The following is a 15,393-nucleotide window of genomic DNA, read 5'->3' as shown; positions in this document are numbered from 1 at the left end:
TCGGACGATGAAAACAAGCCAAGACTATCAGTGTAGGTCTCACAAATTGACAACTTAAAACTATGATTCTGCCTCTGAAATGAATCTACCTTATTTATTGAAAACTATTTAGTTTAATAAACTGATAAGTAATCAGTATATATGTCTCCAATCTCATCTCTCAGCATGTGTTCACACATTGGCCTTTTATTGTTCTAAGCATGACTGTGATTACAGTGCTCTGATGAATAAACTGTTCAAGCATTAACGTCAAACCGCACATTTTACCGTCTCTATCATATTGACACCATATCTGATGAACAAGCTGGGGTAGACCCACAACATTCGGGTAAGGTTAATACAAAATATCACATACATGGGCGGTTAAAAAAGTGACAAAGCAATTTTCTGAGTAAGTTATTGATAACTCACAGAAACATTTCCCCTACCTACCTTCCCCCTGACCTGCGCATCACTTGTGGGTGGAAATAGGCTACATAGTCACTCACTCTACCCTTTCTGTTGTTTGAGCTGGACAGAGCGATCGGATTCTCAAACAGATCTCACTGTGCACGCCGGAGACTACCAGGTGTAAATGATAAATAATATCGAGATAAAATATGGATACAAGACATATTTTAGTGCAAGGTGTAAAGGGTGTTTTAGTCGTGTGAATTTATTATTTATTTACAAATCAATAGTTTTCCAACCATTTCAAAACTTTTTGCTGTTACCTCCATCTTCACTGAGAGCCAACAGAGGATAGTTTGAATAATTGATGACCTAATTCAACGTCACCTTTAATGAGTTTCACAGGACTTTATTTGCCATAAGAGAATAGTAATGATGGGCTCATTAGCATCACTGCTTTGGAATCGAAATCCCCTGGGAGAAAAACAAACCGTGTCTGCAGGGATATCGCTGTGTTAGCTACTGCTAGTTAGTGCACAGACATGACAACAATCCAAAATGATGATTGCAAAACAAACTTTTGTTTCATCAAGTTTCATCAAACCAGCACTTCAGGTGCACTGACTTTTACTTTCATGTCCAGATGGATGTTTTAGATAATATGGCCAAAGTGGGAGGTTTATACAACTGCTTGAGTTTGATGTCCTGTTAAACATAGTTTGATCTCAATTTGATTCCTTTACTCAATGATTCATGAGCACAAATTTAGGAACAATCTATAAAACACAAATAAAGGATGTCAAAGATAATATATTAGAATATACATGTCTCTCCCCAGATCCAAATCAGTATAATTTCCAAGTGGCTCATTTACATTGCCCTGCATTAGCCACGTATAATGAAAGCATCCAATGCATCATCAAAACTATATGTGAAAGAGTATGCACTGCACCTCCTTAGTAAAACATACAATACATAGCCAAATTGAGTTATTTGCATAAGGGTCGGGTAATGCTAGAAAAGAACTTGGGCTGGCACGCAGTACAGGCAATATTTACGAGCAAAGGTAGACATTTTGAGACCATATTTCACAAGGTATTAGGCCTTACTGAATCAGCCAAAGTGTGCCCTCGCACTCACCTGTAGAGTTAGGGCGACGCTCACAACACTCTTAACTTCCCGACTTTTGATCTATAACACAACCGTGCAGTTGGCCTCTAAGGTACGCTCTCTGCACATAGTGACTACCAAGCTGAAGATTATTGTTACACATACTTTTGTGTCGCTAAGGACTTCACTTCCCTGTCCCCCAACCCACAAAGTCAGATTCGGCCCTCACTTAAACTCAAAGCACTGACTTGCTGCCCGTCGCACACACAGCAGTTTGGTTTCTTTTTATCTTTTCTCACAAGCGAGGGCAGAGTTCCTCGCTATCCGCTTACGAGCCATCTCCTTTCCCTTGTTCGTCTTCCCTTGCCTCAGATTAGCTGCGCAGATCTTAAATCTTAAAATGTCACAAATGAGACAAGGAAGCCAGGACTGGATGAAAAATCCCTTTCTCATAGCTGACCCTATCAGATTCTGCAGCACCGGACAGCAGATACCCTATTTGTGACTGCTTTGCATTACCAAATAAAGGGAAACCATTATCTGGCTTCAGTGCTTTCCTGTTGGACACTGGAAATATATTGCTGGGCCTTGAATCTATGTATCCTTTCTGACACTGAAAAACAACAATACAATAATACTTTAATAAGTTGTCATGTGAATGACTGTGGTGATCTGTCTTTAGAGCTACAGTAAGTTGATTGAGACAGTGTTTAAAACCCTTGTGGCTGACTATAACTGAGAAAGATATGGCGGCCAATAACTCGGTGGTTGGTGGTGAATCGTCAACGTACAAGATCAATGATCGGATCATTGTAGTTCAGGTTTTGGTGTCAGTTTTCCTTTGCATCAACTTTTTGCTCATCACAACTTTGTTTATGAAAGACTTCTACACAGCCATCTTATTTGCTACAACACTACTGTCTGACTCTCTGTTTTTAATTATGACTGACTTCCTGCTAATTTTGAGTCATATTAAGTTTACCATGCAAATGTGGTTGTGTGTTATTATGTATATTGTTTTGTCTATGTACACTTTTGTCACACCAGTTACTTTGACAGCAATGACCCTGGAGCGCTTTGTGGCCATTTGCATGCCCCTGCGCCATGGAGAGCTGTGCTCCGCACGCAGAGCTCTGCACTGCATCCTCATCATTCACAGCCTCAGCTCTATACTCTGTATTGTTATTCTATCCATCTTCTTTGCATCTGCACCCTTCAGCTTCTATACCCAAGGCAGAATATGTTCTATGGAAATTTTCATCTTTTACAAATGGCAGGGTCATCTTCAGTCAGCTATACAACAGTTTTACTTCGTCATAATGTGCATTGCTATTGTATTCTGCTGTGTTAAAATAATGAAAGTGGCCAAAGCTGCATCAGGAGAGAATACAAAGTCAACATGGAAAGGGCTCAGAATGGTAATTCTTCATGCTTTCCAGCTGCTGCTCTGTCTCATCCAGCTGTGGTGTCCATTAATAGAGGCTGCTGTACTTCAGATTCGTTTTGAAGTAATTTTTCTTGTCAAGTACATGAACTACATCTTTTTTATTCTCGCTCCAAGATGCCTGAGTCCCCTCATTTATGGCCTGAGGGATGAAACATTTGTTCATGCACTGAAAAGCTGTGACTTCTTTGGCTTGTCTAAAAGAAATACTCCAAAAATGTAGATTCAGAAAAAGTGCATATTGCATCAATTAAAAAATATATATTCTGTTGAGTTCGTTGAAATTTACGTGTTTTATTTAAATTTTTTTGTCATGAGCATAACTGTGACTGCATTGCTTTCAAGCAACAATTTAAGCTCATCACTGTTATTGTATTCTTGCATCATTTGAGGTGACTACATCAATGTTAAGTTAGATGTGATATTGCTTGAGACCCTTGTAGCATTCAAACCTAGCAACAAATAGGACATCCCTGTTAAAAGGGGGACTGTATTAACAACAAATAACTGCTCTGCTGCAAATTTTTTATTCATGCAGTTAATATTAAAGTTGTGAATATTTATGAGCTTGTTCCGTTCCCTCACAAACAATGACTGAAATGCATGTTTATAGAAAAGCCCTTCACCAACATTCATCCACTGACACCCCTCTTACCAATTTGCAAAACATGCAGAAAAATGCACACATGGACAACAGTGAATGACACCTGCTGTCCCATTGTAAATGACATGCAACAAGTTAAGTGTTTGTTCAAACTTGACATTCTGAAAAAGTAATGCTCCCTCTTTTCACATGCTGTCTGAATTTTGACCATAACACACTTGTTCCTGCCATTCGTTTATAAAGCACTGAATGGCTTTGGGCCAAAATACATCTCTGATCTGCTGCTACTTTATGAACCATCCCGACCCCTTAGGTCGTCTGGGACCGGTCTACTTTCTGTTCCCAGAGTCAGAACTAAACATAGAGAAGCAGCGTTCAGTTTTTCTGCTCCACATATCTGGAACAAAGTCCCAGAAAGCTGCAGGTCTGCTGAGACCCTCAGCTCTTTTAAATCAAGATTGAAGACTTTTCTGTTTGCTGCTGCCTTTAATTGAACCAGATTCAAGGATGTTAATCAATTTCCTGCATTTCTGCATTTTACTACTGTATTTTATTTCTTACATTGCTTTTTAGTGTTTTAATGACTGTTTTTAATGTTTCAATGAATTGTTTTTAAATCCCCTTTTCTTTTGTGTTATGTGTTGATGCTTTTAATGGTTTTATGTGAAGCACTTTGAATTACCTTGTTGTTGAAATGTGCTATACAAATAAACTTGCCTTACCTTGCCTTGCCTTGTTCCCATGGCCAAGCACCCAGTGGAGACTCCAGGATGTCACTGTGTCTGGCCAATGAATAGTCCAGGACATAACCCCTTGTAGAATGCTGAATTACACTCATATTTCCAACCAAATCAAATCAGGTTAATTTTCACATATGGAATCATACACAATGCAACATGCAGTGAAAGTCTTAGTAGTCGTGCTCTAGAAAGAGTCTAACAAATAGATGAATACAAATAAAAATGAATCTATCGAATTGATAAAATAAAAGAATGGATAAAATATCAATGAATAGTGAAACAATGAGAAATTAAAGCTGTGAGACAGCGATGAATGGGCCCTCGCATCCTCCCGTAAGTCGCGGGTGACGGCGGGACTCTGACCTGTGCTGCCGACAACGTCCGCGACGTTCCGCGAGTCCGATGTTTTTTTCCCGCTTGGACTGCCTGACGCTGGAAATTATGCTTTGCAAATAGTCCACCGCTTCCTGTATCTGCTGTGTGGCTCTACAGAACATGCACAAACATGCATTATGTTGCTCTATATCAAGGATAAACCACATTGGGTAAAAGTCATGTAAATCGGATGCTGCTTGTCAGAAAACTCAGATTTCCCTTGGCCAGCAGGTGGCGCTGTGAGTATTAAGGAAAATTATTAAGGATTAAGGAGTTCATTAAAGTATAGCGACTAGAAATAGGCCAAAATCGATGGGAAAATGACACAGAAATCAAAATGGCCGACTTGTGGTATGGTTTGGAGCATAGTCCGAAGAGAGTTCTTTTTAAGTGTTTAGGGGATACATTTGCCTACCAAGTTTCATACATGTACCTGAAACGCAGCACTGGGGCTGCTCTTTTGAAATATTGTAGGGGGCGCTATGGAGACAATTTACAACAACCAAGCCAAAAACCCATAGAAAATATGCCTTCCCATCACTTACGACACATGTACAAAGTTCTATGAGTTATGACCATCCCAAGCCACTGAACCATCAACTTATTTTTCATGGCAAATGATGCATTGTCACGGCAACAGCGTTCAACAAAAACTCACAATATTCATGATGAAGCATCTTCAATGCCTTAAGGCAATCCTTACCAAATTTGAGACAGTCAACTGTGTTACGCCTAGACCTTCTGGGTAGTGTTTGTTGCCACAGTCTGTTCCTGTTGTGTTGTCTATCACTCACCTTGTCTCTCGTTTCAGACACCCCCCCTCCCTCGTGTGCCGTCCTCCTGGGTGATTACAAGCCCCGCCCTCATTGCTTCCACCTGGGCCTCGTTCCCCTGTGTATTTAGTCTGTGTTTCCTCCTTGTCCTGTGCCAGTTTGTCTCGGAGATGTTTGAGGAGCGTATCAGCGATATTTCCCTGTGTGCCTCTCCTGTGTACCGAACCCTGATCAAAGTAAAGAACTTGTACGTGGAACCTATCTACCTCGCCTTGAGTCTGCTTTTGAGTCCTGCTCCCTGTGGGCCCCAGACCCCCCTAACAAACTGTCTAGGAGTAAATGAAAGTATAAAATGTGACATTTCCTTTTGCCAGTAGGTGGCGCTATGAGTTATTGAAAATGTTGACATTGATGTATGCTCGGACTTGAAGTAGCATCATGCATATGTCTTTTTTTGCAGCTTGAATAATGTACCTTTGCGTTATAACAACTCTATTGTTATATGCCGAATGAGGCAAAATGGCCGCCACGCCAGGTGAAGGTTCTTGCATGAAAACTCACGAATTTGAGATATTTTCATCACAAAGGTCTGAAGAGCATCCTGATCAAATTTAAAGTCGATCCCATTAATTCTGTAGGAGGAGTTCATTGAAGTATAAAGGCTGAAAAATGCAAAAAGTGACAAAAAAAGGACAAAATGGCGGGTTCACTGTAGCGCCCGCTAGTGGTTGAATGAAACGAAAATATTAGGTTGTGTTACAGGATGCGATGTGCACATATGCTGCACATTTGGAGATATTAGGACAAATGGTTGAGAAGTTATGTGATATAACAGCCATGCCCTTAAGACGTTTATTGGTCCATATCTTCTAAGTGCAAAGAGATATCAAAAATATTTTAAGAAATTTTGATGATGTAGATCAAATAATGATTCAGATTAAATTTGGTAGCAATCTGAATCAGCATGTAGTAGGGGTTTGCAAAGATGTGTTTTTCACAAAATTCAAAATGGTGGAAAATGTAAGTAGGCGGAGCTTAGGAGTCTGAGAGGCTTTTTTGTAGAGCTAGCGGAGTTGGACATGTGTGTTGAATTTCAAGTAAATCGGACATACTGGCCGAGGGGCGTCGTTGGTCCAACTGGTAGGGGGCGCTAGAGAGACATTTTTTTACACACAAATATGCAACCTATGTCAAATGGCGACATTCACCAGGCCTGACAAGTGTGCAAAATTTGGAGAGTTGCCGAGTATGGCAAGTCCCCCAAATATGCGCCCGATGTACTATGTGTATTCGTATTTCAATAGGGCATTCACGGCCCGACGTTGTCGGTTGCTCGGGCCCTAATACACATTAGAATAGCAATAGGTCCTCCGCTCCAACTACGTCGGTGCTCGGGACCTAAATATAATCTGGAGGTAATGAAGAGCCTCTCAAAGCGCTTCATCACCACAGAGGTCAGAGCTACTGGCTGGTAGTAATTTAGGCAGCTGGGATGAGATTTCTTCAGGACGGGGACCACTGTCGACAGTGTGAAGCATGGAGGAGTGACGGACTGGCCGTGACGTAATGTAATGTAATGTAATAAGCATAAAAAAGCAAGTGTAATGCTGCAAACAGCAAATGTATGGATTATTTCTGAATTAATGTCACCAAAATGGCAAAATGGTCATGAACATTTTGATCTAATTATTTCATTTTTTAGAACATTTGCATATTTCAATCTCTTTCATGTACACTTTTTTACATTATCACAGCACAACGTAAAATATTGCCTTGAAACCATAACCAAACCATTATAGATAAAAAGTAGCTGTTGAGTAATACAACTATATTCCAAACTCATTAAGAGAAGCCCAACGGCTGAGGTATCTTCACAGTCTCTGCGGTACTAACAGTAAGCCAATGAGAGGAACAAGCAGCGAGTGACGATGATGACAGTGTGATCACAAAGTTTCATTCTGTGTTATTCTTGGATGTTTTAGTCTTTAAAGTCATCATGCACAGCCCTTTCTCAGAAGACTGCAGTGAGCTCAGCAGAAGACATTTGTGTTTTGGACAGTGTTGGGTTTGGTAAACTGCTGTATTTAAATCAGCAGCTTGGCACTTCAGAGAAGCTTGACACTTGAACTTAACTTTTTATCAGTTGGGAATCGACTTTTCTGTTGACAGATGCATTGCAAAAATCCACTTGATTTGACTTTTGGCAGTACCTCAAAAACTTTTGTATATGGCAGATAACAGCTCGCTGGTTGGTGGTCAGTCTTTACGGCGGATCAACGACCAGGTCATTATTGTGCAGATCCTGGTAATGATTTTTCTTTGCATCAATTTGTTGCTCATTATGACGTTTTTTAAAAAGGAGTGCTTCTACAAAACTACACGCTACGTCTTATTTGCTGTTACACTACTGTCTGATAGTTTCTCATTGTTCATGTCGAATATAATGCTCATCTTTAGCTATTTTAAATTGACCATGCCAGTCTGGTTGTGTATCATTATCTCTGCTGCAGCAATTCTGTATTTTACAGTCACACCAGTTACTTTGACAGCAATGACCCTGGAGCGCTACGTGGCCATTTGCATGCCCCTACGCCATGGAGAGCTGTGCTCCCAAAGCACCACTGTGTACTGTATCCTCATCATTCACGGCCTCAGCTCCATACCTTTTATTGTTGTTTTCTCCATCTTCTTTGCATCAGCCTCACTTAGCTTTTACACACAATACAGAGTGTGCTCTGTCGAGATATTCATTTTGTACAGATGGCAGGATGATATTAGGGCAGGTGTGAATCAGTTTTACTTTGTGCTCATGTGTATTGCTATTGTATTCTGCTATGTTAAAATAATGAAAGTGGCCAAAGCCGCATCAGGAGAGCAAAGAAAGTCAACATGGAAAGGGCTCCGAACGGTAATTCTTCATGCTTTCCAGCTGCTGCTCTGTCTCATCCAGCTGTGGTGTCCATTCATAGAGACTGCTGTACTTCGGATTAGTTTAAAATTATATATTGATGTCAGGTACATTAACTACTTAACCTTTAGTCTTGCTCCAAGGTGCCTGAGTCCCCTCATTTATGGCCTCAGGGATGAAACATTTGTTCATGCACTGAAAAGCTATGACTTCTTTGGTTTGTCTAAAAGAAATCTTTGACAAATGTAGATTCAGAAAAAAATGCATCAATTAAAATAAGAAAAATTAATTATACTGAGCACATTCGGAATCAACTTTTACGTGTTTTATTTTTAGTTTCTTGTTATAACCTTAACTGTGATTGCATTGCTTTTCGACCAACAATTTAAGCTCATCACGGTTATTGTATTCTTGCATCATTTGAGGTGACTACATCAATGTTAAGTTAGATGTGATATTGCTTGAGACCCTTGTAGCATTCAAACCTAGCAACAAATAGGACATCCCTGTTAAAAGGGGGACTGTATTAACAACAAATAACTGCTCTGCTGTAAATTTGTTATTCATGCAGTTAATATTAAAGTTGTGAATATTTATGAGCTTGTTCCGTTCCCTCACAAACAATGACTGAAATGCATGTTTATAGAAAAGCCCTTCACCAACATTCATCCACTGACACCCCTCTTACCAATTTGCAAAACATGCAGAAAAATGCACACATGGACAACAGTGAATGACACCTGCTGTCCCATTGTAAATGACATGCAACAAGTTAAGTGTTTGTTCAAACTTGACATTCTGAAAAAGTAATGCTCCCTCTTTTCACATGCTGTCTGAATTTTGACCATAACACACTTGTTCCTGCCATTCGTTTATAAAGCACTGAATGGCTTTGGGCCAAAATACATCTCTGATCTGCTGCTACTTTATGAAACATCCTGACCCCTTAGGTCGTCTGGGACCGGTCTACTTTCTGTTCCCAGAGTCAGAACTAAACATGGAGAAGCAGCGTTCAGTTTTTCTGCTCCACATATCTGGAACAAAGTCCCAGAAAGATGCAGGTCTGCTGAGACCCTCAGCTCTTTTAAATCAAGATTGAAGACTTTTCTGTTTGCTGCTGCCTTTAATTGAACCAGATTCAAGGATCTTAATCAATTTCCTGCATTTCTGCATTTTACTACTGTATTTTATTTCTTACATTGCTTTTTAGTGTTTTAATGACTGTTTTTAATGTTTCAATGAATGTTCTTAATTGTTTTTAAATCCCCTTTTCTTTTGCCTTATGTTTTGATGCTTTTAATGGTTTTATGTGAAGCACTTTAAATTACCTTGTTGTTGAAATGTGCTATACAAATAAACTTGCCTTACATTGCCTTGCCTTGTTCCCATGGCCAAGCACCCAGTGGAGACTCCAGGATGTCACTGTGTCTGGCCAATGAATAGTCCAGGACATAACCCCTTGTAGAATGCTGAATTACACTCATATTTCCAACCAAATCAAATCAGGTTAATTTTCACAAATGGAATCATACACAATGCAACATGCAGTGAAAGTCTTAGTAGTCGTGCTCTAGAAAGAGTCTAACAAATAGATGCACAGAGATATGCTTTGCCTGGGCCGCTGCTACAGATACGAATCCATCGATCAGCTGTTCCCTTTTCCGGACTTCAGACTCCAGGCGGTGAAAATCGTCCCTTAACTGTGAGTATGCGAGTTTGCAGTCTCCACACAGACCTGGCCAAGTGGCCATGTTGGAAGTTCCTGCTTCCGGTTTATCTGAAATGAGAGGGAAAAGGTGATAGCTCTGCTCAGAAGTTCTCACAAAAACAAACAAACAAATGTATGTAGGTAGGCGCGTGAAAGGCGTGGAGGTGTGTGTGATCCGATGGCCTCCACGCTGTCTCAGCTGCAGTTCACACCACACTACAGGCTGGTGATGTGCTGCTCTGATTATTTGCAAAGCATAATTTCCAGCGTCAGGCAGTCCAAGCGGGAAAAAAACATCGGACTCGCGGAACGTCGCGGACGTTGTCGGCAGCACAGGTCAGAGTCCCGCCGTCACCCGCGACTTACGGGAGGATGCGAGGGCCCATTCGTCGCTGTCTCACAGCTTTAATTTCTCATTGTTTCACGATTCATTTATATTTTATCCATTCTTTTATTTTATCTATTCGATAGATTCATTTTCATTTGTATTCATCTATTTGTTAGACTCTTTCTAGAGCACGACTACTAAGACTTTCACTGCATGTTGCATTGTGTATGATTCCATTTGTGAAAATTAACCTGATTTGATTTGGTTGGAAATATGACTGTAATTCAGCATTCTACAAGGGGTTATGTCCTGGACTATTCATTGGCCAGACACAGTGACATCCTGGAGTCTCCACTGGGTGCTTGGCCATGGGAACAAGGCAAGGCAATGTAAGGCAAGTTTATTTGTATAGCACATTTCAACAACAAGGTAATTTAAAGTGCTTCACATAAAACCATTAAAAGCATCAAAACATAAGGCAAAAGAAAAGGGGATTTAAAAACAATTAAGAACATTCATTGAAACATTAAAAACAGTCATTAAAACACTAAAAAGCAATGTAAGAAATAAAATACAGTAGTAAAATGCAGAAATGCAGGAAATTGATTAAGATCCTTGAATCTGGTTCAATTAAAGGCAGCAGCAAACGGAAAAGTCTTCAATCTTGATTTAAAAGAGCTGAGGGTCTCAGCAGACCTGCATCTTTCTGGGACTTTGTTCCAGATATGTGGAGCAGAAAAACTGAACGCTGCTTCTCCATGTTTAGTTCTGACTCTGGGAACAGAAAGTATAGGTAATTACATTGAATGTGTTGTAATTCACTATCCTGTTCTACACATGACATCATTGCACTTCTGTCCATCCTGGGAGAGGGATCCCTCCTCTATTGCTCTCCCACAGGTTTCTTCCTCTTTCCTCCCCGTTAAAGGTTTTTTTTGGGGAGTTTTTCCTGTTCTGATGTGAGGGTTCCGGGACAAGAGGATGTCAAATGTGTACATATTGTAAAGCCCTCTGAGGCAAATTTGTAATTTGTGATTTTGGGCTATACAAAAATAAATTGAATTGAATTGACAAAGTCCCTAGGAGGAGTTCATTAAAGTATAGCGACTAGAAATAGGCCAATGAAATCAAAATGGCCGACTTGTGGTATGGTTTGGAGCATAGTCCAAAGGGACTTCTTTTTAAGTGTTTAGGGGATACATGTGCCTACCAAGTTTCATACATGTACCTGAAACGCAGCACTGGGGCTGCTCTTTTGAAATATTGTAGGGGGCACTATGGAGACAATTTACAACAACCAAGCCAAAAACCCATAGAAAATATGCCTTCCCATCACTTACGACACATGTACAAAGTTCTGAGTTATGAGCATCCCAAGCCACTGAACCATCAACTTATTTTTCAAACAAAGTGACAAAAAAAGCACAAAATGGCGGGTTCACTGTAGCGCCCGCTAGTGGTTGAATTAAACGAAAATATTAGGTTGTGTTACAGGATGCAATGTGCACATATGCTGCAAATTTGGTGATATTAGGACAAATGGTTGAGAAGTTATGTGATATAACAGCCATGCCCTTAAGACGTTTATTGGTCCATATCTTCTAAGTGCAAAGAGATATCAAAAATATTTTAATACATTTTGATGATGTAGATCAAATAATGATTCAGATTCAATTTGGTAGCAATCTGAATCAGCATGTAGTAGGGGTTTGCAAAAATGTGTTTTTCACAAAATTCAAAATGGTGGAAAATGTAAGTAGGCGGGGCTTAGGAGTCTGGGAGGCTTTTTTGTAGAGCTAGCGGAGTTGGACATGTGTGTTGAATTTCAAGTAAATCGGACATACTGGCCGAGGGGCGTCGTTGGTCCAACTGGTAGGGGGCGCTAGAGAGACATTTTTTTACACACAAATATGCAACCTATGTCAGATGCAGTGGCGTCTGGTGGAAAAGTTTCTAGGTCGGGCCATCCTATCAATTTCAGAAAACATCCCAGTATGATTTAATGCAAAAAAATTTAAGTATCAAACACGCATTATTACTTGGCAGTTCAATATTTAACATTTATTCCAACACAAAAAAGCAGTAAATAACACTTATATAATATAATATAATATAATATAACATGTTTATTTATTGAGATGTCCTATGGACCTTGTTATAGGAGGTAAAGATCAGGAGAAGTAAACATGAAGTGTAATTATGAATACTGATGTTAAATTAAGCTATGATGAGTTTTCACTGGTAATTTAACATCTCTACATGTTGATGTCTCCATGACCAAATTAAGCAGATGAGACTGAGGACAACTATGTAGAATAAAAGATGTTCACTTTGCCTAATATGTAGCTTGACAGAGTTCTCCATGTGTGTCCTGGTGTTCTCATGTTTCCTTACCTCCTCATCCCTCACTCCCGTAACTGTCCGTGCTGGATCCGTCCCCGTTGTTTTAGAAAGCTAAATAAATGATTAGCATGACGTCATCCAGCTAGCCAAACCTGTCTGGTGTACAGCTAGTACAGCTAGTACAGCTAGCCACTGGTCAGATGGCTATATTCACCAGGCCTGACAAGTGTGCAAAATTTGGAGAGTTTTCGAGTATGACAAGTCCCCCAAATATGCGGCCGATGTACTATGTGTATTCGTATTTCAATAGGGCCTTCACGGCCCGACGTTGTCGGTTGCTCGGGCCCTAATACTATGGAGGAGTGACGGACTGGCCGAGAGAGAAGTAGAAGATCTCTGTGAACACCGGTGCCGGCTGCTCAGCACATACTTGTATGCACATTTTGTTGAAGTTGACCACTCATCAGAGACATTGGAAAATAACCATACAATATCTCCTTTGATTTTAGTTCCTTCTGATTTCACAATTCCAATATTATTGCATTTTGTGGTTTAATAACAGCTGTTGTTTTTAATGCTATGTGTAAAAATATTCAATGGGATAAGCAGAAAAAAGTGTCATGCTGCAAACAGCAAATGTATGGAATATTTCTGAATTAATGTCACCAAAATGGCAAAATGGTCACGAACATTTTGATCTAATTATTTCATTTTTTAGAACATTTGCATGTTTCATTCTCTTTTATGTACGCGTTTTTACATTATCACAGCACAAAGTAAAATATTGCCTTGAAACCATAACCAAACAATTCAAGATAAAAAGTAGCTATTGAGTAATAAAACTATATTCCAAACTCATTAAGAGAAGCCCAACAGCTGAGGTATCTTCACAGTCTCTGCGGTACTAACAGTAAGCCAATGAGAGGAACAAGCAGCGAGTGACGATGATGACAGTGTGATCACAAAGTTTCATTCTGTGTTATTCTTGGATGTTTTAGTCTTTAAAGTCATCATGCACAGCCCTCTCTCAGAAGACTGCAGTGAGCTCAGCAGAAGACATTTGTGTTTTGGACAGTGTTGGGTTTGGTAAACTGCTGTATTTAAATCAGCATCTTGGCACTTCAGAGAAGCTTGACACTTGAACTTAACTTTTTATCAGTTTGGAATCTACTTTTCTGTTGACAGATGCATTGCAAAAATCCACTTGATTTGACTTTTGGCAGTACCTCAAAAACTTATGTATATGGCAGATAACAGCTCGCTGGTTGGTGGTCAGTCTTTACGGCGGATCAATGAGCGAGTCATTATTGTGCAGATCCTGGTGATGATTTTTCTTTGCATCAATTTGTTGCTCATTATGACGTTTTTTAAAAAGGAGTGCTTCTACAAAACTACACGCTACGTCTTATTTGCTGTTACACTACTGTCTGATAGTTTCTTATTGTTCATGTCGAATATAATGCTCATCTTTAGCTATTTTAAATTGACCATGCCAGTCTGGTTGTGTATCATTATCTCTGCTGTAGTAATTCTGTATTTTACAGTCACACCAGTTACTTTGACAGCAATGACCCTGGAGCGCTACGTGGCCATTTGCATGCCCCTGCGCCATGGAGAGCTGTGCTCCCAAAGCAGCACTGTGTACTGTATCCTCATCATTCACGGCTTCAGCTCCATACCTTTTATTGTTGTTATCGCCATCTTCTTTGCATCAGCCTCACTTAGCTTTTACACACAATACAGAGTGTGCTCTATCGAGATATTCATTTTGTACAGATGGCAGGATGATATTAGGGCAGGTGTGTATCAGTTTTACTTTGTGCTCATGTGTATTACTCTTGTATTCTGCTATGTTAAAATAATGAAAGTGGCCAAATCCGCATCAGGAGAGCAAAGAAAGTCAACATGGAAAGGGCTCCGAACGGTAATTCTTCATGCTTTCCAGCTGCTGCTCTGTCTCATCCAGCTGTGGTGTCCATTCATAGAGACTGCTGTACTTCGGATTAGTTTAAAATTATATATTGATGTCAGGTACATTAACTACTTAACCTTTAGTCTTGCTCCAAGGTGCCTGAGTCCCCTCATTTATGGCCTCAGGGATGAAACATTTGTTCATGCACTGAAAAGCTATGACTTCTTTGGTTTGTCTAAAAGAAATCTTTGACAAATGTAGATTCAGAAAAAAATGCATCAATTAAAAAAAGAAAATTAATTATACTGAGCACATTCGGAATCAACTTTTACGTGTTTTATTTTTAGTTTCTTGTTATAACCTTAACTGTGATTGCATTGCTTTTCGACCAACAATTTAAGCTCATCACGGTTATTGTATTCTTGCATCATTTGAGCTGACTACATCAATGTTAAGTTATATGTGATATTGCTTGAGACCCTTGTAGCATTTAAACCTAGCAACAAATAGGACATCCCTGTTAAAAGGGGGACTGTATTAACAACAAATAACTGCTCTGCTGCAAATTTATTATTCATGCAGTTAATATTAAAGTTGTGAATATTTATGAGCTTGTTCCGTTCCCTCACAAACAATGACTGAAATGCATGTTTATAGAAAAGCCCTTCACCAACATTCATCCACTGACACCCCTCTTACCAATTTGCAAAACATGCAGAAAAATGCACACATGGACAACAGTGAATGACACCTGCTGT

General features: G+C 39.7%; 3 protein-coding genes across 3 annotated transcripts; all 3 read left to right on the top strand.

Moving 5' to 3' along the window:
• Positions 1 to 2,246: 2,246 nt before the first annotated feature.
• LOC306779671 (odorant receptor 131-2-like) lies at positions 2,247 to 3,167 on the top strand (the record flags this gene model as incomplete). The annotated part of the gene is made up of 1 exon (XM_079271648.1): positions 2,247 to 3,167. The coding sequence occupies one exon, from the start codon at positions 2,247 to 2,249 to the stop codon at positions 3,165 to 3,167; it is 921 nt and encodes a 306-aa protein (XP_079127774.1).
• Positions 3,168 to 7,663: 4,496 nt separating this feature from the next.
• Positions 7,664 to 8,584, top strand: LOC306779670 (odorant receptor 131-2-like; the record flags this gene model as incomplete). Its single annotated transcript, XM_079271647.1, has 1 exon — positions 7,664 to 8,584. One exon carries the CDS (start codon positions 7,664 to 7,666, stop codon positions 8,582 to 8,584), a length of 921 nt encoding a protein of 306 aa, XP_079127773.1.
• A 5,382-nt stretch (positions 8,585 to 13,966) lies between these two features.
• On the top strand, positions 13,967 to 14,887 carry LOC306779669 (odorant receptor 131-2-like; the record flags this gene model as incomplete). The annotated part of the gene is made up of 1 exon (XM_079271646.1): positions 13,967 to 14,887. The coding sequence occupies one exon, from the start codon at positions 13,967 to 13,969 to the stop codon at positions 14,885 to 14,887; it is 921 nt and encodes a 306-aa protein (XP_079127772.1).
• Positions 14,888 to 15,393: the final 506 nt, after the last annotated feature.

This window comes from Melanostigma gelatinosum (genome assembly GCF_949748355.1).
Source record: "Melanostigma gelatinosum genome assembly, chromosome: 7".
NCBI lineage: Eukaryota > Metazoa > Chordata > Actinopteri > Perciformes > Zoarcidae > Melanostigma > Melanostigma gelatinosum.
Note: the sequence above shows the minus strand (reverse complement) of the source record. Positions and strands in the feature narration are given on the sequence as shown.